This window comes from Rhinatrema bivittatum, chromosome 5 (genome assembly GCF_901001135.1).
Source record: "Rhinatrema bivittatum chromosome 5, aRhiBiv1.1, whole genome shotgun sequence".
Classification (NCBI taxonomy): Eukaryota; Metazoa; Chordata; class Amphibia; order Gymnophiona; family Rhinatrematidae; genus Rhinatrema; species Rhinatrema bivittatum.
The window spans coordinates 82,785,804-82,812,679 of NC_042619.1; the positions used below are offsets into that span (position 1 = coordinate 82,785,804).

The window sequence follows — 26,876 nt, forward strand, 5'->3', positions numbered from 1 at the left end:
TTTCTTTGATTGTCTTAAAAGATTGTCCCTATTAGCATATAATGCCCTCTTGTATGCTTTTTTTTTTTTTTTTCTTACTATGGATTTGACATAACCACAAGCTACAAACCATTCAGTTAATTTTTGAACTTGAATCTTATACTCTATTACCAAAGTACACAACCTCCTGTACCTTAAAAATTGGCCCGTGGGGATATTATCACGTAACTGTTTAGGATGGAAACTACGGTAGTGTAGTAAAGTATTTGTCAGATTCTTTTCTATACACCATAGTAATTAATTTACAATCTTGTATATATATTGACATGTCCAAAAATGTAACAGATCTTTTATCCCAACTAACAGTGAACTTTAAATTCGGGTCACTCAAATTTAATTCTTCCAAAAATACATTCAACTTTTCAATGGATCCCTGCCAACTGAAAAATAAATCATCGATAAACCATTTCCAGGTGACAATATAAGGAAACCATCTATACCCATATACCACATTCTCTTCAAAAGCAGATACATACAAGCAAGCTGCACTAGGTGCCACCAGTAATCCCATTGGGATCTCTTTCGTTTGTAAATACATTTTTGAATTATAATGAAACACATTACAAGTCAGTACAATTTCTATCTGTAATAAAATTTGTAACCTCCTAGCTGATAAATCCATTTTCTTAAGTTCCATCTTAATAATTTGGAAAGCCTCCATTTGAGGTATGTTGGTATAAAGGGAAACTATGTCCGCTGTTACCAAAATTCAGTTATCTGCAACCATAGGTAACCCCGCTACCTGATTAATAAAATCAGTAGAATCTTTTTATATAAGAATCAATCTTAGACACATATGGTTGAAGGTAATGGTCTATCATTTTAGCAAGGGTCTCCAAAATTGTACCAATTCCAGCCACAATAGGCCTCCCGGGTGGATTCACCAACGACTTATGGACCTTTGGTAATATATAAAAATAAGCGTACGTCGGATGCATCACATTCACATATCGAAATTCCTTCTGAGAAATAATATTATCTCTAACAGCCAATTCTAAAATCTCATCTACACACTGACTTACAATTGACTAAATGTTTCATCTATCTCCTTATAGAAGTGCTGGTCGTTAAGATGTCTCATAACTTCCCTATTATAGTTACATACATCCATCATCACTACACCTTCACCCTTATCTGCAGATCGAACCATGATGGTCTAATCCTCCCTCAATTGTTGGATTGCGAGCCATTCCTCCTTAGATAAATTGTATGATAAATATTCCCTCCTATGTTCCATACTCTCCAAATCCCGCAGTACTAACAATTGAAAAGCTTGTAAAAGCAGACTAGGAGCACTAGGGGGAGTCCAATTGGAAGGTTTATATAATACGTTTCTATCCCAAATAGCATCCTTATTAGAAAAAAATTCTTTGAGGTGTAATCGCCTAAAAAACCTATGCAGTTCTATGCATGTATTAAATGCATCATACCTACACGACGGGACAAAGGAAAATCCTCTGTTTAAGACCTTCATCATAGCATTAGTCAACGGCTTAGATGACAAATTAAATACTGCACAATGGTTTTCATCATCACAAAACCTGCCATCCCCATTCACAGACATAAGTCTCATAACTCATTTCCGTAGATTGTATCCCGTACTTACATTTCTGTTTTTTTGGAACTTTGGTTCCCTCCCGTTTTTCTGTCCCCGAAATCGTTGTTCTAAAAAATTCTGATGCTGGTCAGTATCAGATCTACTCTTCAAATCACTATCTTTAACCCTAACATGTCGTGAGTCTTTCTGTTGTTTCTTCACAACCCCCTCAGATTCGTCATTCGAATCCTCTGAAGATGAAAAATCCCCTGTCTCTGCTGTTTCCTATTGGGTTGCATCCAAGGGTATACATATCCACCATTATGATCCTTCTCATCCCTACGAAATTTACTCACTTTATGTTTAAACAATATTTATTGGGTTTTTCAAAATGCATTCAATAACTCAGAGGAGGGTGGTTTCAGATCCCTCCCGGAAACAGACAAAACCAATAAACAAGTGCAACATTTCCCCCCGACGAGTCGTCCCACCCCCTCCCAACCCTCCCCCCCTCTCCTATAGTCCATCACGATACAGAACAGATGGATGTGACAAGGCAATGTTCGCTTGGTCGCCAGGAGGGACCAAATGAATGGACGCATGCCACCGTTCAGTCATTCAATACAAGACTCCGCGCTCGATGGGTAAGCTGTTGAAGGTACGGGCTCCAGATGCTTGAGAACAGGCGGCGCCGATGTGGAGAGCCCCGCGCCGCCATACTTTCCAATGTCATCATAGCGTGTAGGTGATTCCTCCAAGCCCAAAAGGATGGTGCGTCTGAGGACCTCCAAACCAGCAATATAGTTTTCTTCCCCACTAAACTCGCTTTTTGTAATAGTAGGCGAGAACCAGGATCCCGAACTCTGATTGGGGAAATACAACCAAATAAAAACCACAAGGGGGAAATAGGCAGCACCACATCTAGCAGATCTGCCATATAATCTACGATCTTGCACCAAAAGCTGTGAACCGAGGGGCACGTCCAAAAAACGAAATTTACTCACTTTAATCTTTTTTTGTGTCATTTTTATACTCATCTAACTGACTCTGCAAATCCTTTAAATGATCCTCCAATACTTCCTTCAGGAATTCCTCCTGGATTTTTTCCAATTCCAAATACACGTAGCCGCGCGTATCTTATAAAATCCGGGGTCGGCGCATGCAAGGGGGTGCACATTTGCGCAACCTGCGCGCGCAGAGCCCGGCACGCGTTGCCTGTTCTCTCCGAGGCCGCTCCAAAATCGGAGCGGCCTCGGAGGGAACTTTCCTTCTCCCTTCCCCCTCCCTTCCCCTACCTAATCCACCCCCCCTACCTTTGTTGCCAGATTTACGCCTGCTGAAAGCAGGCGTAAATCTGCGCACGCCAGCGGGCTGCTGGCGTGCCATCACCTGACCCGGGGACTGGTCCGGAGGCCTCGACCACGCCCCGGTCCCGCCCCTTTTACGAAGCCCCGGGACTTACGCGCGTCCAGGGGCTGTGCTCGCGCCGGCGCATGAGGGCCCTGAGCGCGTAAATCCAGCTGGATTTACGCACGCAGGTCATTTAAAATCCGGCCCTATATGTATAAACTTTATTAATATTGCAAAATCTGAAACATCCTATCTAAACAATTAAAAACTATCTAATCATACAACACACAAGTTATGAGACATCTTAACGACCAGCAGTTCTATAAGGAGATAGATGAAACATTTAGTCAATCTAGAAGTCAGCATGTAGATGAGATTTTAGAATTGGCTGTTAGAGATAATATTATTTCTCAGAAGGAATTTGAATGTGATGCATTCAACGTGTGCTTATTTTTATACATTACCAAAGGTCCATAAGTCGTTGGTGAATCCGCCCGGGAGGCCTATTGTGGCTGGAACTGGTACAATTTTGGAGCCCCTTGCTATTATCTTCAAACATATGTGTCTAAGATTGATTCTTATATAAAAGACTCTACTGATTTGATTAATCAGGTAGCGGGGTTACCTATGGTTGCAGATAACTGGATTTTGGTAACAGCGGACATCATTTCCCTATTCACCTCACCATACAAAAAAGAAAATATTCAAATTCTGGTGTCATCTAAGTAACAGTAACAAATTCCCTCCACTATCAAGCACACTCCTGCAAAAAGAAGACAAACCCTCAGGACATATGCGGCAAACTTCAAACCTGCCATATCATAGCAAGTCTAACTCAAAGGATTCACACAGCAACAACTCTACTTATGAAAGAGCAGCACTGCTAAGATTACACCGGGCTCTACTACAAAAATACACCTCCTGTTTGGAAAACACAATGCACAAGAATGCTACAGATCCCTACACACTAGCAGAATACATCAGTTTGCCTCGATTGCCCTTGCAGAACACAGACAGACCATCACCAAATACAGAACAGTTGACCACAAATTATAATTTATAAATGTTACCTCCTCACATCCTTCAGCACATTCAGTGCACAATCAATATTTTAAAATCAAAGCACAATACAATCATTTCCTTTGAGTAATAATTCATTTTTTATATTATATTTGATTTACTACTCAATGATGCAAAAATCTCCCAGGATACTGTAAAATTACATCAGACTTAGGCATAGGCAATATAGGCACGTGCCTTGGGCAGCAGATTCTGAAGGTACCCATAAACTGGGACTCTGCCTGCTGCTGTCTGATTTCTGGGGACAAAATCTCCCACCCCTAATTTTAAATCCAACCCTGCTTGAAACACCCCACAGCCTTCCCTGCCCAACATTTCTTCTCCTCAGACCTAAACTCATCTCACACTTCCTCCCCCGCCTCGACTCCCAGTTTACTCCCCATATTCCCATGCTCAACCCCTCTCTCAGCTAAATACCCAGTTTGCACCTTGCCCCCTCCCTCTATTCAGTGCTCTGCCCAGTTTCTTTCCTGCCCTATGCCTCCTCCCTCCACTCAATGTCCCGCCCAGTTTTTTTCCTGCCCTGTGCCCCCCTCCCTCCACTCATACCCTGCTCAGTTTGCTCCATGCCCCTCCCCCAGCTTAATGCTCTGCCCAGTTTGCTTCCTGCCCCCTCAACTCAATGCTCCGCCCAATTTACTCCCTGCTCCATGTCCCCTCCTCCAGCTCAATGCTCTGCCCAGTTTGCTCTCTGCCCCCTTCCTCCCTCAGTTCAATATTCTTTTTCAAGATGACACTGTCCTCTGCCCCTCTCTTCTGCCAAAGCAAAGCTGCTGATGTGCTGCCTTCTTCCTCTTTGCTATTTGCGGTGACCCCTAGTCTCATGTAGACTGACAGAGGACACACAGTGCAGCTTCCTTCTAACCAGTTCTGCCTCAACTTGAAGCTCCTGATACTGCTTCTCCTGTCTTGTTTCTGGCCAGCCTCCAAGCAGATAAGTTGTGCCTCCTGCCCTCCCCTGCTTGTGCATTCCCCGCAAGTTCTAGTCATTGGCTGCCTGTGAGATCAGTGGGGTTAGGTTAGGCTGGTCACCAGTGAAAAACAGCAGGATGGAGCATAAATAAATAAATAAATAAATAAATGGCAGCTGTCGGGTCCTGCGCCTCAGTGCCTTCTCTTGTTAAGCTGCACTACAGATTCATCTCCTTCCAGGTCGACTGCTGCTCAGATAAGCAATTTGTTTTTGTTTTAGGCACCTGCTATGCCAGCACAGAATGCTTCCTCCCCCGTCCCCCTCCCCCCGAATCAATTTTTTAGGGCTCACCGCTGCCTGCACGCACCATCGGCAACTGTAGCTGTTTCTGCTCCCGGCTGCTCACAGTGCTCCACCAGGTCACCAGCCAGCTGATCTAGCACCACCCCCCACCCCCCTAAGTGTGCTGCCCCATGCAAATTCATGGTATGTATACCCTGTCATGCCAGGTCTGGTGCCAAGATGTCAGTGTGGAAAGATGATGGTGCCAATTTCTTCTGTGCCAATGGACTGTCAGTATGGTGCATGCTTCTTGCCCTTGGAGCTCCTCAGCCATAATGGAGATCTTTTCTTCTCTTTTTTTTTGCATTCGGCAAGTGAGACTGAAGAATTGTGGTTAAAGTGCTTAGGAGACACTGATCTTTTCTTTTTAGGTACTTGTCTCTCAGAACTTTTCATTTCCTTGTCCTCTGAAGGGAAGGACTATTGACATTTCAGCTTGAGTTCTCAGAGTACTCCAGAGGACATCCTCCCACTTGCTGCACAGCTACTCATTCAGAGAGTTAAATGTATTCAAAACAGAGAAATTTTGCTGCAGCAGTCAAAAAAGCAAATAGAATGTTAGGAATTATTAGGAAGGGAATGGTTAATAGAACGGAAAATGTCATAATGCCTCTGTATCGCTCCATGGTGAGACCGCACCTTGAATACTGTGTACAATTCTGGTCGCCGCATCTCAAAAAAGATATAGTTGCGATGGAGAAGGTACAGAGAAGGGCAACCAAAATGATAAAGGGGATAGAACAGCTCCCCTATGAGGAAAGACTAGAGAGGTTAGGACTTTTCAGCTTGGAGAAGAGACGGCTGAGGGGGGATATGATAGAGGTCTTTAAGATCATGAGAGGTCTTGAACGAGTAGATGTGACTTGGTTATTTACACTTTCGAATAATAGAAATTCTAGGGGGCATTCCATGAAGTTAGCAAGTAACACATTTAAGACTGATTGGAGAAAATTCTTTTTCACTCAACGAACAATAAAGTTCTGGAATTTGTTGCCAGAGAAGGTAGTTAGTGTAGCTGGGTTCAAAAAAGGTTTGGATAAGTTCTTGGAGGAGAAGTCCATTAATGGCTATTAATCAATTATACTTAGGGGATAGCCACTGCTATTAATTGCATCAGTAGCATGGGTTCTTCTTAGTGTCTGGGTAATTGCCAGGTTCTTGTGGCCTGGCATTTGGCCTCTGTTGGAAACAGGATGCTGGGCTTGATGGACCCTTGGTCTGTCCCAGCATGGCAATTTCTTATGTTCTTAAAAGTCAATTTTTGTTCTTCTACATAAGTGTTTATTCACAGAGCATCGGGGTGTGTGTGTGTGTTCAACACAAATTTTATTAAAGCAAAAAATTTGGAGTGGAAAACAATTTTATGTGCATTGAAAAATATAAACAAAAAATAACAAATTAATTTTGGACTATTGACTGTGAGGTAAATGAGGAGGGTTGGTGGAGGTTAATGATTAGCAAGTTTAATGGTAACTTGGTTGGTACCTAATCATGACTAAGAATGAAACCAACACTGCTCTCCTTTAAATATTAATGTATCATCTTGACAGCCAAAAGAGTACAAAAGTTTTTATCGAAGTGTTTTTTTTGAGTTGAGTATTTTTGGAATTGAGACATCTTGTGAGTGATTGATTTATATTTTGTGTATTGCACAGGGTTTGATGAACTTTTGGTCTGATTCAGCATGGTTTATCATATGTTCTAAGGTTTCAGTATACATTGTCCACCCACAAAATTAGCAATGATCTGTAAACCTAAATACAATAGAGCAAATCAAATTAATAAATGAGTTACAATATTAGTAAACACAGTTTTTGTTTCAGATTTATCAGTGATTTCTTGTATGTATCGGTTATTTGTATGGTATATCAAATGAAATAACATTTATGAACAGAAATAAACATGCAGTTTATATTGCAAAAGTAATCACAACTCCTTACCAGTCATAACCTACAGCAAAGGATGTATCAATAGCTGGGGCAATCAATTTAGCAGCTGTCATGATATATTTCTCAGCCAAAGCTTTCCTAAAGAAAATAAACAAAATATTTATAAGATTAAATGATATGCAAAAATGTTAACTAACAGATCTTATGTCTTAAATAGTTGGCTCTTTAATGAAGTTTAAATGGTTTTTTTTTTGTTAAATTATAAATGCTAATTTCTTAGCTTTAACTGCTGTTCCCCAAGGAAAGTCACACTGATACATCACACATTGTGCTAAGAGGGGTCTTCCCCTAAGTTTTACAACTTCCACAAAATTTGTGTACTGCTAGATGACATTACAACTATTACAACTAGTAATATAGATCAAGGAAACTGAACCACCAAACAGTCGAGGTGGATGAGGTATACTCATACTAAAACTATCTTCAGAGAAGAGTAATTATAAACAAACTGAGAGGGAAAATAGTCCTGGGAAGTTTGGTCATTATCCAAAAACAAACCTTGATTTATTAATAACTCAAACCTGTACTCAACCTGGTCAAGGTTTCCCCCATTCCAGCTCCAAAGAGATTCTTTTCAGATCAGGTGCTTTTGGACTTCAGATTGAAGATTAGCTATTTAAAACCATGCATTTCTATGGGCATCAATCACAGCGTGGGTTTTAAAGTTTTCCCAAACTTTATACTGCTCATATAATAAATTCCTCAAATCTACCCTAAAAATTAAACTATGTGCATTCTTGCATACCACTCTACAAACTGAACTGGAATTCAGCCTAATAATCTGTGATGCAGTAATTTAGCACAGTAGGCTGATAAACCCATTTCTCGGCCTGGTTCTACTTCATAGAATTCTGCACAGTGGATGCTGACACTTGGCACAGTGATGAGGTGATTTATGGGAAGGCTTACTATACCAGCAAACTATAGTGAAGAAGCTGAGGATGGTTGAAGCTACGAAGCCAGCACTTTTTGGACACAGTGATATGAGTTTGTCCATTTGTTCTCAGCAGGTATGGTGAAAGTGCTTCCTATATTGTCTGAGACAGAACAGTTGGGCACTAGGGATGTGAATCATTTTTTGACGATTTAAAATATCGTCCGATATATTTTAAATCGTCAAAAATCGTTAGGGCCACGATACAATACCAATTCCCCCGATTTATCGTTAAAAAATCGTAAATTGGGGGAAGGGGGAGGGCAGGAACTTACTTACTTGCCCTAAACCAATGGCAGGAAAACCGGCACACTAAAACCCCCTAAAACCCACCCCCGACCCTTTAAATTAAATCCCCCCCCCTCCCGAACCCCCCCAAATGCCTTAAATTACCTGGGGGTCCAGCGGCGGTCCGGAACTGGCTCCTGCAATTGAATTGTGTTGTCTTCAGCCGGCGCCATTTTGCAAAATGGCGGCCGCAAAATGGCGGAGGCCATAGACCAACACGATTCGACTGCAGGAGGTCGTTCCGGACCCCCGCTGGACTTTTGGCAAGTCTTGTGGGGGTCAGGAGGCCCCCCCCCCCAAGCTGGCCAAAAGTCCCTGGGGGTCCAGCGGGGGTCCGGGAGCGATCTCCTGCCGCGAATCGTTTTCCGTATGGAAAATGGCGCCGGCAGGCGATCGACTGCAGGAGGTCGTTCAGCGGCGGTCCGGAACCCCCGCTGAACGACCTCCTGCAGTCGATCTCCTGCCGGCGCCATTTTCCGTACGGAAAACGATTCGCGGCAGGAGATCGCTCCCGGACCCCCAGGGACTTTTGGCCAGCTTGGGGGGGCCTCCTGACCCCCACAAGACTTGCCAAAAGTCCAGCGGGGGTCCGGAACGACCTCCTGCAGTCGAATCGTGTTGGTCTATGGCCTCGGCCATTTTGCGGCCGCCATTTTGCAAAATGGCGCCGGCTGAAGACAACACAATTCAATTGCAGGAGCCCGTTCCGGACCGCCGCTGGACCCCAGGTAATTTAAGGCATTTGGGGGGGGGGGTTCGGGAGGGGGGGGGGATTTAATTTAAAGGGTCGGGGGTGGGTTTTAGTGTGCCGGTTTTCCTGCCATTGGTTTAGGGCAAGTAAGTACTTCCCTCCCAAAGTTGATGAAGTATTAGGGCATTTGGGGTGGGGGATTTAATTTAAAGGGTCGGGGGTGGGTTTTAGGGGGTTTTAGTGTGCCGGCTCACGATTTTAACGATATTTTAAACACCCAAACGGCAACAATACTATTCCCTCCCCCTCCCAGCCGAAATCGATCGTTAAGACGATCGAGGACACGATTCACATCTCTATTGGGCACTACTACCATTCAGCAAGAGCCACTGAGCTGAGCACTGCCACTAAGTCCTTACAAATCAATAAAATCCATCTTGAAGTTCTCGCTGCTCTCCAAATTAAAAAGGACAACCTTAGCCATTTTTAAAAAAACACAAAGGAAGGAAGTGTCTTAAGGTGAAGAACTGCTCCCTTCCTTTATAACTGGTAGGTAGGTCTGAAGGAAGACTAAACACAGAATCATTACTGAAACAAAGTTGGTAGGACCCAACTTGCCCAAGCCATTCATTTGGAACACATGTACAGAATGGCTTTTGGATGCAGAAAAGCCTTCTGCATTGGGGTCTCATTCAGGGACCTTAGACCAGTATAAACCTCAAGCACTCTGTTCAATGATTGGATTTGCAGAACTCAGACATTCATTGATAAGAGATAGTTCTACTGGAGATTGATTCAGGTAAAATCCCTGATGCAGTTTCTTGTGAAACGCCAATCAAACTGCTGTGGGTTTTCCAGTGCACTTCAGAACCAGTTCAACTGACACAAGGAAATCTGGAGCAACACATAACAAGGTGTAGCTGAAGCTCAAACCAGCTGAAGAGGGAAAATAGTCCTGGCATGACAACATTGGGGTGTGGATCACCTGCACCATTCACAAACTTTCCAAGTTGGTGCCTTGACATGTGCTGTGTGTTTTAATTGGGGCTTAGCCTTGTGTATCAAGGTGTGAATGCTGCTGAGGATTGCCTCGATCAATCTGGTCACCAGCAGACCTTTACATAAATTACAAGGTCTATTTTCAAGTTTTCAGGCTCAGATCATAGGTGAGCTTAGACTTCTCAATCAAGTAGGTAAAAAACCTTTCTTGTCAGGCCCAGGCAGCTTGAGGTAATATAATTTAGCAGATCTCGCATTCAGACACATCACAGCCTTCTCCCACTAAATTGTAGTAGCCATAATTGTCAGACAAGAACATCTGGTGTCTACAACAGAAGCAAGATCTGAAAATATCGATAAGCTTCAATAACTTGACATCCACAAATAGAATAGACATGAGATAAAAAATATTAAGAATAAAAATTCTCTAAATATGATCTAGTTGACACCACTGATGCACCACAGCACAAACTGGTGACGAAAAGGCTTCAGATTACACAAAGTGATTAAAAAAAACAAAGGTCAAAAGAAGAAAAAAAATAGAAAATAAAATAGAAAAAAACCCCACAGACCTACAAGACACAGAAGTGTACAAATGGAGGTTCAGGAGGCATTGCTCCTTCAAAATGTGGCAAAAAGGAATGGAGGGTTCCAACTGTGAACTTTAGAAGGCTCCAACTGTGAACTTTAGAAGGCATGCAATTGGAGTTTCTTGAATAGCCTTGAGTTAAGTCAAAGTGTGCTCAGTTGTCAGCTACTTTGGTTTACTACTTTATGGACATCATATTTTGGCTTCAGCAGCCAATAGCGACTGGCACCTTAGTCAACATCAAGCTCTAAGCCAGAAAACAAGCTCCTATTTCCTATTGAAATAACTAAAACTTTGCACCAAACCCTGTCACCAGTCCTTGAAGAAGAGTTGAGCCTGTAAGGCCTAATCACCAAAAGTAGAAGTGAAGAAATTCCTGTCCCTGTGCTGTTCAAGACTGAAACATTGTGTCTGCTTTTCATTTTAAACCTTGCAATCAGAGCCTGCTATCTCCTCTATTCTAGTTTCCAGCATTTTGACAGCCTATCACAGGGTTATAGAGGTTTCTCCATGGACAAGCATAAGAACAATAGACACTCAGTATGGGTGATGTCATCCAACAATGCTGAGTTGGTCATCAATCTCCTGCCCAGAAAGTTTTAGTGCATTTAGTGCTAATGTCATTGTATTTCTGTTATACATTTGAATGTAATCTGCCTTGAAACCAGACTGGTTAAATGTGGAATATCAAATGTTTATAAATATATATGTACTGTGCACCTCTCCCTTGGTCTTATTTCATCCACTTCAGGAACGGTCGATTTTCTCTTTCCTTACACATCAGCTGCCTTACTTTTTTTTAAGCGGTAAAAAAAAAAAAAAAAAACTTAAAAGGAGAAGAAGCAGAGAAGCTGAATAGTGATCAATAATTCCTTCAATAAAATCTTCTCTGGACAAGAAGGGAAAAAGTTCTTTTATATCCTGTGAGAGATGCCGGCAGAAAATAACTATGGCGGAGCAACCAACATATTTGGTCATGATAATACCATTTGCAGGTCCTGACGACGCTAGCATTTCGAGAACTCAAGATAAAATAAGAGCTTACAAGGGGTCATGTGATACTGCCAGCGTGAAAGGATGTGTTTCCAATCACTCTGAGGACCTGCTCCTCCATAAACCTGGATTAAGCCGGTACTTCTGCTGTAATCCACCATATTAGAGCTGATCGGTTTCTATAAAAAGTGGGGAATAATCTTGACTCAACTTTGGAAAGGCACGAGCATCGAATATGGCTGCAAAATTAAACAGAGAAGGTAAAGAAAAGGCAAAGGGAATGGACCCCAAAATGGCCGACACAGCAAAACCGCCAAATACGCCAGAGGCTTCGACACTGTTGGGACAGATATCGCTACGACTGTGATTGCAGCACTTGAGAACAAGCTTTCGCAGTTATCTGCCCAAATAACGGGAGTAAGCTCACAAATCTCTGGTATAGAGCAGCTCTGGGCATCAGAGCAGCGCCTGTCTGATGTCGAAGATGTTTCTGCAACAATGGCGCAAGAAGTAAAGGCCCTCAAGGATAAATGTAAGGAGTTGCAAACAAAGATTGAAGACCTTGAAAACAGGTCCCGCCAGAACAATCTCAGAGCAGTGGGCCTCCCCAAGTCGATACCAGACCATGAGCTAAATGCCAAGTTAGAAGAATGGTTAATCCAGGCCTTGCAATTGGACTCCAAATATGGCGATCTCAAAATTGAGAGCCCATCGCCTACTTCCTCCACCTTCGGGGACTAACAATTCTTCCCGACCCAGGCTTATTTTTAAAATCCTAAATTATATACAAATTCTAAGGGCTTACAGATGTCTGGCACCTTTGAAATATGAAGAGGAGAAAATTTTATTTTTTCAGGATTACTCTGCCTCCGTAGCAACTCGAAGGAAAGCCTTCACACCAACTTGCAAATATGAAAATTCGTTCCATCTTACTCTACCTGGCAAAATTGAAGATTTTTCATGATGGTCAGGCTCGCATTAATATGGAGGCCACCGCTGCAGACGCGTATCTGCGAGATCTCAAGGCAGGGCTAAATGCAGGCTGAACTAGCTGAAAAGCTCTTGGTCTGCCATACTAGTTTGAATACTGTTACTTCTAATAAGATAATACCTTTTTGCCAGTATTAACTGATGTATGACCAAAGGGAAATTTTCTGGTCTTTTTATTTTTTGCGCAGGTTTGAGGTTTACGAGTTTTTGGGTTTTTTTTCAAAATCATTTTTATTAAGGAATGCGTGTCTACAACCACAGTAGCCTCAAAGGAGGCAATCAATGCCAACCAGGAACAAGTATATAATACAAACATGGCTCAAAAGAAACTGTTGTGCAATTACCAATGCAAATGTTGCAGCCGCGCACACGTCCCCCTTTTTCTCAATTTATATATCTCCCCCATCACTCAACCGACATGTCACTCACCTCAATCACACTCACACAGCCATCCATACATCCCCCCCCCCCCCCCAGGGGATGGTGTTTTAAGATCAAACAGCAAAGGAACCAAGCTTGCACAAGAACAATTAGTCGGAAGAGAGATATGGCACTGTCCAGGCGAACGTTAGAACCTGAAGTCATTGGGGGAATCACGATTATGTCCACGTGGTACTATATCCAGTGTTTAAGAGTTGGGTTTGTATATCCAAAGGGAGTAGGGCAAAACAAGCAGTCCAATAAGCACTTGACGAAGCATCCAAAGTGCGGCCCGTTGAAATAGTATCCAGTCGTGCCAACTGCATAGTTGACGCAAGTTTAGAGTTCCAAGCGTGCAAAGGGGGTTGTGTCGTGGATTCAATCCGGGAAGCCAATATCATCCGGCAGGCCAACAGGATAACAGTGCGGCCAAATCGATCAGCAGCAGCAGTGTGAGGTGTTATATTGCCGCGCAGCCCCGACAACAGCACGCTCCCTGACCGCAAGATATTAGAAGTAATGCAGCAGGCCACATGAGAAAGGACACCATCCCAGAACGTCCGAAGAGTCGGGCACAGAAACAGCCGGTGAGCCAGCATGCCAGACGCAGCACCGCATTTAACGCATTGGGGTGAAGGCAAGCGGCCCATATGGTAACGTCGAATATCATCACAGATAATATGGTATAGGATCCGGAATTGAAGTTCCCGCAAAGTAAGATCGGGCACAGTGGAGGACATAGTTTTAAAACAAGTAAGGATGTCCGTATAAGAAATAGACCGCCCCCAGGCTTCCGTCCAGTATTCTGCCAGGGCATTGAGATGGTGAGGTTTTCTGCTTTTCTGTCCCAGGATGCTCCATCCCTTTATGGAATTGTGAAGAACATAAGAAATTGCCATGCTGGGTCAGACCAAGGGTCCATCAAGCCCAGCATCCTGTTTCCAACAGAGGCCAAACCAGGCCACAAGAACCTGGCCAAACACCTAGAAGATCCCATGGTACTGATGCACTGATGCAATTAATAGCTGTGGCTATTCCCTAAGTAAACTTGATTAATAGCAGTTAATGGACTTCTCTTCCAAGAACTTATCCAAACCTTTTTTGAACCCAGCTACACTAACTGCACTAACCACATCCTCTGACAACAAATTCCAGAGATTTATTGTGCGTTGAGTGAAAAAGAATTTTCTCCAATTAGTCTTAAATGTGCTACTTGCTAACTTCATGGAATGCCCCCTAGTCCTTCTATTATTCGAAAGTGTAAATAACCGAGTCACATCTATTCGTTCAAGACCTCTCATGATCTTAAAGACCTCTATTATATCTCCCCTCAGCCGTCTCTTCTCCAAGCTGAAAAGCCCTAACCTCTTCAGCCTTTCCTCATAGGGGAGCTGTTCCATCCCCTTTATCATTTTGGTTGCCCTTCTCTGTACCTTCTCCATTGTCAAAAAAGCGCTGGGCAAAGCTGGATTCCCTGCGAAAGTCGTCCACTGTCCACTTGAACGATTGGAGATAATGGCGAGTTTGAAGGTATGCAAAGAAGTGTTTTGATGGTAGCGCATAATCCCGAGCCAAGGAGGCAAAGTCCTGCACCACCGGAGCGTCTGGGAGATAAAAGGTTTACGAGTTTTATTGTTAACTTAACATGTTTATTCTAATTCAAACATGGAGGAGGAGTGGATTCCTCACAGCTCTAATGACCCTTTTTTGGAGCCTTTGGCTCACAGTGGCTGCTGTAGGAGGGGACTGGAGATTCCTTTTTTTTTTTAAATCTCCACTGCCCTACCTAGCTTCCGCCTGAGGGGTTTTATTTTTTCTGGGGATAGCTGCGAGGCGCAGGCTTGTAAATGGAACTATGTAGTATGCAGGTTTCTGATACATGTAATATATTATATTTTGCTTACACTTGGCAAATTACTTTGGGTTATCTTGATCAGGTATGCAGGGTTTTACTCTTGGTTTTTTTTGCCCCACAGTTTTTCACTGAGGGAGGGCCTAGGCTGGCTCTCTATATATACAACACTAGGCTTAGGGAGACAAGCTTCACCTCCCCCACATATCCAAGGCTATGCCCAGAATGAGATGTTGTACATGGAATGTGTGCGGGATTGGGTTGGTTACAAAATAATTTAAAATATTACAGGCGTTACGCAGATATACAGTACATGTGGCTCTGCTGCAGGAGACTAAGCTCTCCCAAGAGGAACATAGCAAATTACAGAGGCAATGGGTGAGAAAAATGCTCCCTGCATCCTCTAATTCAAGGAAAGCAGGGGTTGCTTTCCTTTTCCATAAAGCCCTCTCTCAATGTACACAAAACCTGGGAGGATCCAGAAAGACGATATATAATGGTAGATGTAACAATTAATGGCAAAAGACTGTTAATAGGGAATGTATATGCTTCCTCTCAATATTCTCAACCCTTTTTTAATATCTTATTCTCTCAATCCCATCTTCCTATTGTCATGGGGGGAAGATTTTAATGCAGTACTTGACCCTACTAAAGATCAGCAACCTCCTAAAGATGCGTCCCGGACAGAAAGAGAAAGAGGTCTCCCAAATATCTGTCAGCACTTGGATTTAATTGACACTTGGAGAGTTCTCCATCCCATGGAGGTGGATTATGCCCATATCTCTAGAGCCCATGGTTCGAAATCACGCCTGGACTACTTACTGGTTAGTAGAACCCATTTTGATAAAGTGACTGGGTCTGAGATCTGTCCATTAGCTATATCAGATCATGCTCCTGTTTGGGCAGACTTCAGTGGGTATTCCCCACCTCAGGGATCCAGCAGGTGGAAATTCCCCATGTATCTTTATTATAATACTAAATTTCGTGACCAGCTGGGGGAAAAATGGAGAGAATTTGTCTTCTTTAACAAAGAACTTCAGACAGATCCCCTTTCTATTTTGGGAAAGGGCTAAGGCAGTACTGCAATGAGAAATCATTGTGTACTAGGCTAGGCGCAAAAAAGAAATTTCCCATAACATTGTTCAGTTGGAAAAACAATTAGGCTTGGCAAAAAAGAAATTCTGTCTAAACCCTTCTGCTGAGACCCGAGCAAAGGTTTTCACCATCCAAAAAACCCTACATGAGTTAATTCAACAAAAAACTCAAAAAAACATTCTTTATTACAAGCATAAACTCTTTAAACAGGGCAACCAAGTGGGCAAATTATTAGTTAACCTTATTAAATCATGGGAGGGTAAATCACATGTGGTAGCCTTGAAAGATGCACAGGGGAAAATCAGGATGTCCACCAAAGATATAGGCGAAGTATTTAGCGGAACAGAGCGATGTCAACAAGATCCGAGACTATCTTGCTAAGATCAATATACCAAAGATTTCCGACCAAGATCTACAATGCTTAAACGCCCCAATTAGTCATTCTAAATTAACACGAGCGATCAAATCTTTGGCTTTGGGTAGGGCCCCGGGACCTGATGGGCTAACTAATGAATTTTATAAAATTATGTCAAGTTATATATGTTCCCCCCTACAACAGGCATTTGAGGTTCTCTCTTCTCCAGATGTTGCAACATGGGCGACTAATAAAGCTACAATAGTATTCTCCCGAGACCGGGAAGAGAACCAACAAACCCTGGCTCTTACCACCCGATATCGCTTATGAATTGCGATCTCAAAATCCTAGCCAATATCATGGTAGATAGGGTGCCCTCTTTCCTTTTTAAACCCATTTTACCAGTCCAAGTGGGATTTGTTAAAGGACATCAGGCAGTTATCAATGTCTGCAGGGTCTTAGCCTCCCTAGACCTGGTCCGCCACCTAAATATCAACTCTTAGTTAGTTTTGATGCCGAAAAGGCTTTTGATAGGGTCAGCTGGACTTTTCTCTTTGAAATGCTTCAACCCTTTGGCTTCCGAGGCCAATTTATAGTTTTTCATAGAACACTATACACAAATCCACAAGCAGCAATCCTGGTGAATGGGGAATTTTCTCCAGATTTTACTCTGGCACACGGTACTCGTCAGGGGTGCCCATAATCTCCCCTGCTTTTTGTTTTATTCCTGGACCCACTTCTCAGAGTATTAATGGAGGACAGGAGCATTCAAGGGATAAAGTTTAGCAAGTCAGTTTTTAAAGCAATGACTTGCTGATGCATGTAGTAGATCCAATTAATTCTCTTTCGTCCCCTGGCGAGCTTTAAATTTATTTATTTAAAATCTTTTCTATACCATCGTTAAGTAGTATACCATCACAACGGTTAACAGTGAGGCACATATATACATCTTTGGAAAATGTATAAGATAATACTATCTATAAGAAGTGCCATTAAGGTCCGGTAACATAGTTCTGTAATAAAGACTATTTGCAAATAGTTAAAGATCTTATCATTTTTCTATGTTTCATAGTTTTAATTTCATATATAACTATCGGGATGTATGATTTGTTTTAATAAAACATGCTTATTGAGCAGAAAGGTGCTGCATTCTGATGTTCTGCTGCCAGATTTCATATTCCACTATTCACTGCTCTCTTTGTAAAATGCTTGCTTGAAAAGCCAGGTTTTTAAACTCTTTATGAATAGTTTAAAATCTCTCTGTAGTCTAATTTCTAAGGGAATGGTATTCCACAGTATTGGTCCGGTGAAGGATAGAGCCCATTCTCTAGCTTGGGTCAGTCTTGCTGTTTTAACCAAAGGGATGGTTAGGAGTGCTTTGTTAGCAGATCTGAGGTTTCTATGTGGGACATGAACATGTAGTGCTGTGTTCAGCCATTCTGCTTTTTCATCGTATATTAATTTATGTATTGTGCAAAGTGTTTTGTATTGAACTCTGTATTCGATGGGCAGCCAGTGTAGTTCTGCTAGTTTCCGTAATGTGATCATTTTTTCGTTTACCAGAAAGTACTCTTGTGGCAGAGTTCTGCAGTATTTGGAGTGGTCTTATTGTGTGTATGGTAATCCTAGGAGAAGGGCATTACAGTAGTCAGTGCTAGCAAATATTAATGCTTGTAAGAGTGTTCTGAAGTTTGTCAATGTTAGTAAAGGTTTTAATTTCCTGAGAACCATAAGTTTGGTATACCCTTCTTTGACTTTTAGTGATGTGTTGTTTGAGGCTAAGTTCTGTGTCAATTATTACACGAGGTTTCATACTTTTTCAGTTAATTCTATTTTCTGATTATTTTTGAGCAGTATTGGGGTTTGGGTGATTGTCTGATTTTTTCCATTCTAAATGTAGGAATTCAGTTTTCTCGATGTTAATAACTAGCTCCATTTGGTTTAGTAGCTGTTTGATGATGTCTAGGTACATGTTTGCTAGATTTAATGTTTTTTCCAATGTGTCTTCAATGGTAGTAGTAGTTGAATGTCGTCAGCATAAATGTAGCCACTGTAACCACCTCCCAGCATAAATGTGCCACCTCCTAGCAGGTGGCACAGTGGCAGCAGGTAAATATTAAACAGGGAAGCCGATAGGAGTCCCACAGAGATCAGCACTGTTTGTAGATTTATTTTTCTGACAATACATTATTTATACAGAGTTGGTAAAATCTGTTACTTAGGTATGATCTAAACTAGGCTATCGTTTTTTTTATGTAGACTTATTTCTTCTAATCTCTTTAAAAGTATATCGTGATTTACCGTGTCAAACGCTGATGACAGGTCTAGCATCATCAGGATGTAATGTTTTCCACTATCGAATCCTCTCAGGATGTTGTCCGTCAGCGAGAGCAGCAAGGTCTCAGTGCTGTAGTGTTTACGGAATCCATGTTGTGCAGGGTATAGTATATTATTGCTATCTAAATGCTCATCCAGTTGCTTTTGTATAGTTTTTCTACTAATTTTGCGATTAGTGGTAAGTTTGAAACTGGTCTGTAGTTGCTCAGGACAAGGGGGTCGTCGTTTTTTTTCTTTAGAATTGGTATAATAATTGCCCCTTTTAGTGTGTCCGGCATGGATCCTTCTGTAAGGGATATGTTTATGATCTTTGTTAATATAGGGGCAACTATGTTCGTTAATTTTTTAATGTCAGTAGTGGGCAGGGTGTCCATTATGGGGCGGATTTTCAGAGCCCTGCTCGCGTAAATCCGCCCAAAACCGGGCGGATTTACGCGAGCAGGGCCCTGCGCGCCGGGAAGCCTATTTTACATAGGCCTCCCGGCGCGCGCAGAGCCCCGGGGTTTTCGGAGTGGGCGTGTCGGGAGGCGTGTCGGGGGGCGGGGCCGGAGCGTGCGGCGTTGCGGGGGCGTGTCGGCAGTGTTTTGGGGGCGGGTACGGGGGCGCGGCTACGGCCCGGGGGCGTGGTCGCGCCCTCCATACCCGCCCCCAGGTCGCGGCCCGGCGCGCAGGAGGCCCGCTGGCGCGCGGGGATTTACGCCTCCCTCCGAAGATCCACAATGCTACTCAATTTCCTTTTCTTATAAATCCTTGGAGAAAAATGACAAAGAATGAAACAGAGAGACTGCATGGTCCAAATGGCAACCTGAGCTACAATGTCACTTCTCTTTTGGATGCCTTTACTAACTCTTATTATTCATGTCAAAGATAACGCAAAATGTAATGCTGAAAGAGACAAGATATAAAGTATTCTACCGTATGTTCATTACTCAACACTGAACTTATTTAGCTAAGCTAACTGACTTGGACATATGTTTGAAATGTAAAGAAAAGTATCAAACTTGGGACACTCCCTGTGGATTTGTTACCATGTTCAGGTATTATGGAAAAAGGTGTTCCGCTTCGCACAGTACTGAATTACCAAATCACTCCCAATCCCACTATGGCACTTTTTGGCCTGTTCCCGCATTCATTTCAGGGCACTGGCGACCATAAACTCTGGCTTATGAAAGTATTTCTTCTAGCTATTACTGCTATACTAAAAGTATGGCGAAAACCAGAAGGCCCTCCAATCTCACATCTGCATTCATCTATTATTAACCTTCTGACTATGGAAACTTTTCTCACCCAACAAACTACGTTCACAACCTGAAGGAAGTTAATAAGTGTGTGGTCACCTTACTTGAAGTATTTACTACATGAATCTCAGAGTTTGATCCTGAATCGCATAGATTGTTAGTATGGTCAGATTATAAGGCAACCATGTATTGTTTAGAAAACCCGCTAAAGGTTTACATGTTCACTGTGTTGCTCTTTTTTTTTTGCTTAGTTAACTTGTATTCAAGATATTAACATGGATCTATATATCGTTTTGGTAAATTTGGAGTCTGCTGCCACTCAGCTAAGGGGGGTGGAGGGATTTCAGAGGTGGGTATACTGAATTGAGAACATTTTACCATACTGTTTTCTACCCCTGTGATATATGGAAGGAACTACTATATATCATGTGGATTTTTATTGTTCTTTGAAGTGAAATAAACACATTGAACATAAGAGAGCTTACAAGTTCATTGAAGCGAGGAAGGTCAAAGCATAATCATGAAAACCAGAGACAATCCCCGTCAACAGACACTTTAAATATTTAAAAAAAAAAAAAATCAAGAGAAAGATATTTAGCACAAAATAGTCGAAATTCAAGTTCTCCTGCACCAAGGCATCAAGAAAGGCAATCCTCAGCAACGAGAACTTTCAGCACAGACTCTGAGCCTGATACAAATTACAGTACCGACAAATAAGAGTTGGCACTGAGAAATCAGGGCACAGAGAAACAGTGCAGAGTCATCAGCACCAAGAACAAATAGCATAGAGTTGGCTGAGCAGGAGATCGCACCCGGGCCCCCTGCTGGACCACCAGGGACTTTGGTGGGTCGGGGGGGGAGGAGAGAGGGTTTTAATGGCAGCCGACGGCTGATGATCCAAAAGTGTTACTATAAAAAGATTATAATAAATTGTACGGATAAAGAATATAGCTTAAGATGAATGTCTCCTCAGGTTTTTAAAGATTTCAGACAGATTCAGTATGATAATGTAGTTGATTATTAATATTTTCTTAATTAGTGGACATTGGAGGTATTCAAGGTGACAATATTACTTTATTGATTTAAGAATGACTGCATCTGTCAAAGTGGCATCTTCTCAAAAACTTATGCTTTAATTAAATCTATTAGTCAATAAAGTACCACCAGTCACAGTTGGGTTTTTTTTGTTATTACAGACTAGCACAGCACTGGAAGCTTTATTAAATGCTCAGGAACATATGTAATTGTAATGTTTCTTTTAGAGCTGATAAGTTCTGCATAGTTTTTCACTAACATACCTCCTTAATTTAGTTGAATTGTATGACATTAAAATTACTTTCATATAAACTGTCCACAACTGCTTAGAATCTATAATATATGAACATGTGAATTAAAAGAAAACTTTAATAAGAAAAGGTGCAATATTGCTATCAAAAATATGGTGAAATTATTTAATTTTACAGTTGAACAGGAAGGGCAGCCATGGGGAGAGGGAGGGAGACAGGGACTGAACAGGGAGGCAGCCCTAAGTTTTACCCTGGACTTATCCACAGGTGACAGAGAAATCTTGATTTTGGGGCCCAAAAAGTACCCTCGACTTATACATGAGATCGACTTACACACAAGTACATACGGTATCTCATTTCCATATGTACGCAAGGAATTTGGACAAAATAAGTGACTCTGCACTTCAATATTCTAGAAACGAAAGCTATCTACAAAGGCCTTCAAGTATCTGAACAGACAATCAAGTTGCAATGTTTTATATCCACAGACAAGAGGGAACAGTACAAACCACAGCTGACTATCTCCTGGAAAAAAGCAATACCCTGGCAGACAGATTAAGCATGAGTGGTCATTCAATGACAACACACTGAAGTACCATTTTCAGTTTGGGAAACACTAACCATAGACCTCTTTGCATCACCATTCAATCACTAACTACAGCAGTATTGTTTCAAGAGACCAAGAAACTACTGGTGATGGATACTTTTGTCATCCCATGGAGCAATATCTATTACATGCTTTTCCACTAATTCCCTTAATATCAAAGAGAATTCTAAAATTAAGAAAAGATAAGGGAACAATGATTTCAATAGCACCATACTGGTCATGCCAAAAACTGATTCCCATGACTACACAGACTTGCAATAGCTCCACCAATCATGTTGCCATTAATACTAAACCTTCTGACTCAGGTTTGGGGCTAACAGCCTGGATGCTGAAACCGAACTACCTCAGAAACTTCAATTACCACAGGTTGTGAAGGAAATTCTACTAGCTGCAAGGAAACCAACTACTAGAAGATCATACAACTACAATGAATGAGGTTTAGCCATTGGTGTCATAGTCAAAAGACAGTCAATAAATCACAAACCCCTCTTGAGAAAAACTTTTACACGAGCTATATGAAATTAACTACCCCGATGTCGGGTGATATTTTGAAATCTCTATAACCAAAAAAATTTTTTGATGAGAAGAGGAGCGTTTCATATATTGGTATCATGAACCCCAACGGGTGAAACAGTCATGTTAAATCATAAACGGACCTCCTCCATCCCCATTTGTTTCTTTATCATGTGAACTAAATAAATCATTCGTTTAAAAAATGTTTGCTTGTGTCTGAATTCAACACTTATGAGACTTAAACAAGCAATATCAAAGTCCAAGCGATATCAAAGTCCCAGCATTATTTAATATTAAAGGGAAGGCTTAAATAAGCTCCATCGATGTCCCAGACATATCTGTTGTTAACAAAAGATGACCACTTGTTCAATCAAACGCTTGTTAAACTTTGACAAGCTATGTCAACCTCCCAGGCATTATTTGATGTAAAAAAAGGCTTGAAATCAAGCTCTATCAATGTCCCGACTTATCTGGTGTTGTAAACAGATGACCGATGAGTCAAAAAGACTCAGATTGAAGACAATGTACTAACTCACAAGGCAAGATTTCAACACCCACTGACAGAGGATTAACAAGGACGAAATTCCCAATGAATGCTTAGAGGCGAACAGGTGCTCCATTTTCTCTAAATGGGCCAGGTGGCCTTCAGGCTTCATTTGGGCACAGCTAGTGGACATCGTGGAAAGGCCCCAAGCATAAGACACAGACGTCACGAGGGTCTGTAATGGCCATAGTCCTCGGACACTTGGGGCACTTCCAAAAACCGGTCACCATTTAAAAAAAAAAAATAAGGGCGGCGCGCGGTCGGTGGTTGTCGGGCACCGAAGGAAGTACCGCCCGCAAAGAATGAGGTAAAAACTTACTAGCATCAGCGGAGGTCGGCAGTCGATGGGGGACCCCAGGATGGGGAAAAATTTTGAAATTCTAAGAAAGGTTCCGTGAGGAAAAAAGTTGTGAGAAATTCTCACAGAGCTCCTGAGAACTGCGAGGCAACTGCTGAGCAGAAAAAAAAAGAGACTGAAGGGTAACCCCTGCTGGATGCAGGTTTAGTGGCATGCTGGGCATGCTCAGTGTGCCAGTCAAAGTTCTAGAAACTTCGACAAAAGTGTTCTGTGATAGGGCTCCATCCCGATGATGTCACCCATATGTGAGGACTACCATCCTGCTTGTCCTGGGAGAAAGCATAGTTGCTTATTTATAACAGGTGCTCTCCGTAGACAACAGAACAAACAGCCACACAATCCCGCTTTCCTCCCTGGGAAATTCAAGATAGTAAATAGACTGAGGGAGAGGCACACAATGACTTCAGCACAGGAATTCCAATGCATACTTAGAAGATGTACTAGGCGAGAGCGATGCCCAACTTGGTGCAATTGGATGACGTCTCACATTTTGTGTGGCTGTTTGTTCTGCTCTCCATAGAGAACATCTGTTAGAGGTCAGCAACTTTGCTTTCTGTTCTAAACAGTAGATATAAAAGCAATGGCAGTATCAGCCAATGTCTAAACCTACTGCCAAAGAGGGGGAAAGAATTAAAATCTATTCCCATTTTGGACTTTGGTTCTTTGTGCTGGAAGTGCTTCTCAAGGATTTATTGAAGTCTCTGGAAGATGAAGCATCACTAATATAATGATATCAATGGTCAAAGAATGAGCAGCATTGGAGATCGCACATAAAAGATCTGCATCTTACTCTCTCAGCAACAGGAGGTTTGTGCAACACATTATGACAGGTAAATAAGAGGTGAGGTGGGATAAAATATGAAACAGAAAAAGGCAGTATAAGATAAAAAAAAGAAAGGAAAGTCAAGTACAGGAAGTCCTTGGACTTGTCACAACTGCTTCCTGAAAAATATACCTTAAAATCAAAACCATTTTTCCCATAGAAAACAATGTTGTACATGGGAGACTGGTTCCAGCACCAAGACCCAGTATCCTGTTTTCATCCAAATAACCATGAATTTATTACAGCAACCAACTGTATTTGAGGGCTGTCTGTATAGCTGTATCAGTTCTGTAGGGATTCTATGAGTGTGGATACTTGGGTAAGTTGCATTGTCTTCGTCCTGAGACAAGTCACAATCATGCCTTCCCTCTCCCTTTCCCCAACCCCATATACACAAGAGAGCCAACTCTGCCCCAAGTTCCACTAATGCACTATCTGCTGCTGCTCACTGCCTCAGTGCATCTTCTTGTCACCACGGCTGGCTAATTGCTGGCAGTCCTATCTGTTACTGGTGTTAATGCTTGCTGCCAGGACAGAGTATGGCCATCAGCCCAGTGGGATCTGTCTTGGAAGGACAGCAGCACCCAGCACCATGGTTCACTGGTTGAGGAACTGAAGCTTCTGATGCAGAGCTGTATGCTCCTCCACTAGCTGGGCTTAGTCGCACTGATATCAGTGCCCAGCTCCTCCTTTTTGCTGAGTGGCGAAGGCCAGGATTTAGTCACACTGTCTGCACCCAGTTACCAGCAGCAGCAGAAAGTAAATCATGCATTTCATGTTCAAAACTCATCTAAATTTTGCTGTGACATAACAGTAAGATGTTACAAGCCAGACAACATAAGATCAAGGACTTCCCGTACAGGAAGTAGTAAGATCACTATTTTAAACAACATAAGGAATCGAGAATGGAGGTTTACCTGTCACGTTCCATTTGCCTTAGATTATCATTTTTAATAGCTTCAATCACTAGGTTAGTATGAGGGTCATCCTGAAATTAAAGTAAATCATGAAATATACAGAAGGATCTTGCATATTAAAAAGATGTGTAAAAGATCAGTCATTTAATACCAAGATTATTAAGAAGGATTTTTCCCAATATGTGTGTATGGCAAAAGTACTTGGTAACTAAGGCTTTTAGTTCTTTAATTTTAATTGAAATAATATATAAATAAATATATATATATATATATATATATATATATATATATATATATATATATTTTTTTTTTTTTTATTTATTTATTTATTTTTTTATTTATTTTTTACAGGAAGTGAAAATTCATAGTATTAGTTTATTGAATGTAAATCCACAAATGTTGCACCCTAATGCTTATGTTAATTCAAATGTTATGTAAATATTTAAACATCTTGGTCCCATTTCAATTATCTATTAGAAATATGAAGTTACTTCAAATCTAATTTAACACTGAAGATATTTAGGGGCAAATTATCAAAATTCTTTCCCCATTTTCCGTTTATGCGAAAACGGCTTAGCACATCTGGCCCTAAGAACACAAAGGCTAAGAAGGCTGACCTGACAAGACCCTACTCAGAGAAGCTCCAATGCTGCTAGAAAAAAAATGTTGTCATGTGAGAGTGTCATGCAGATTTTGAATCTAGCATAAACTAGGGAATAATCTTCTGATTAATCCTCAGGAACTTTTGTTTTAGGTGATGCATCATGGAGAGCAGAAGAACCTGGACAATGAAATAAAGCTACAGTGGGAACAACATCTGAAACACCTGAGAGAACGGTACAAGCAATTGTGAAGAGTTGAACCAGGGCATCGGAAATCTGTCCTGGTAACCCCAAAGTTAGTCAGGTTTTTTAGGATATCCACAATGAATGTGCATGAGTGAAATATACATCTAATGGGTCTCCAGAATATGCTACTTTCTCGCATGCATATTCACGTGGATATCATGAAAACTAGACTGGCTAGGGGGTCCTGAGAGAAGGTTTGGGAAGCTCTGACTTACTTAGAATTTTTTTTTTTTTAAAGCATTCAGTGGTAACATCCCAGATATAATTAGCCAAGCACAGAGTGACTAAAAGGTCTCCTTGTCCTTTGCAAATGTTTACTGATCCCTGAGATGTATATTCTCGGGACCTGCAAAATGTGAAGACATTCTGGCTATACTACTGCAGGGTCTAAAAAAAAAAAAAAAAAAAAAGGAAAATTGGTTTTTACCTGCTTATTTTTGTTCACAGATCAGTCCAGATGCATGGGTTTTTCATCCCTACCAGCAGATGGAGACAGAGAAGAAAAGCTTTACTGACACTGTGCTACTTAAGTTAGCATGCCACACATACTGTACTCCAAGCAAAGATGAGATTAAACCATAAACAACTTCCCCACCCAACATGTGCAGGGGAAAGGTCAAGCTTCCAACCTGGAGCCCTTTGGTCTGTAAAGGAGATTGTTTTAAGTTTGGAGGTATTCAATTTCTTACTATCTACACACAGAAAAAAAGAGCGGTCTTTCCAGAGACAGTGGGACTCTGGACTGATCTGTGGTATTCCAGGAAAGAAAATTAGCAGGTAAGAACAAATTTTTTTTTCTGTTCATATCTCAATCAGTCTAAATGCATGGGATGTTCCCAAGCTCCCCTAAACTGGGAGGGAATCGGAAAGGCCTGCTTGCAGCACACTCTCTCTAAAACCAGCTGCTTCCAGTGCCCAAACTTCCAGTTGGTAATGCCTTGAGAAAATGTATAGAGAAGATCAGGTCGCCATTTAGACATCTCCTGTGG

General features: G+C 41.7%; 1 protein-coding gene across 3 annotated transcripts in view; it reads right to left on the reverse strand.

Moving 5' to 3' along the window:
* Nucleotides 1-26,876, reverse strand: part of LOC115092050 (intraflagellar transport protein 88 homolog) — a 283,575-nt gene that overhangs the window by 146,285 nt on the left and 110,414 nt on the right. For all 3 annotated transcript variants that reach the window (XM_029602517.1, XM_029602518.1, XM_029602519.1), the window contains exons 13-14: nucleotides 25,040-25,110; nucleotides 7,202-7,288 (exon numbers count right to left, since the gene is read on the reverse strand). In XM_029602517.1, coding sequence (XP_029458377.1) covers nucleotides 7,202-7,288; nucleotides 25,040-25,110 — 158 coding nt within the window. The remainder of the gene's footprint in view (nucleotides 1-7,201; nucleotides 7,289-25,039; nucleotides 25,111-26,876) is intronic.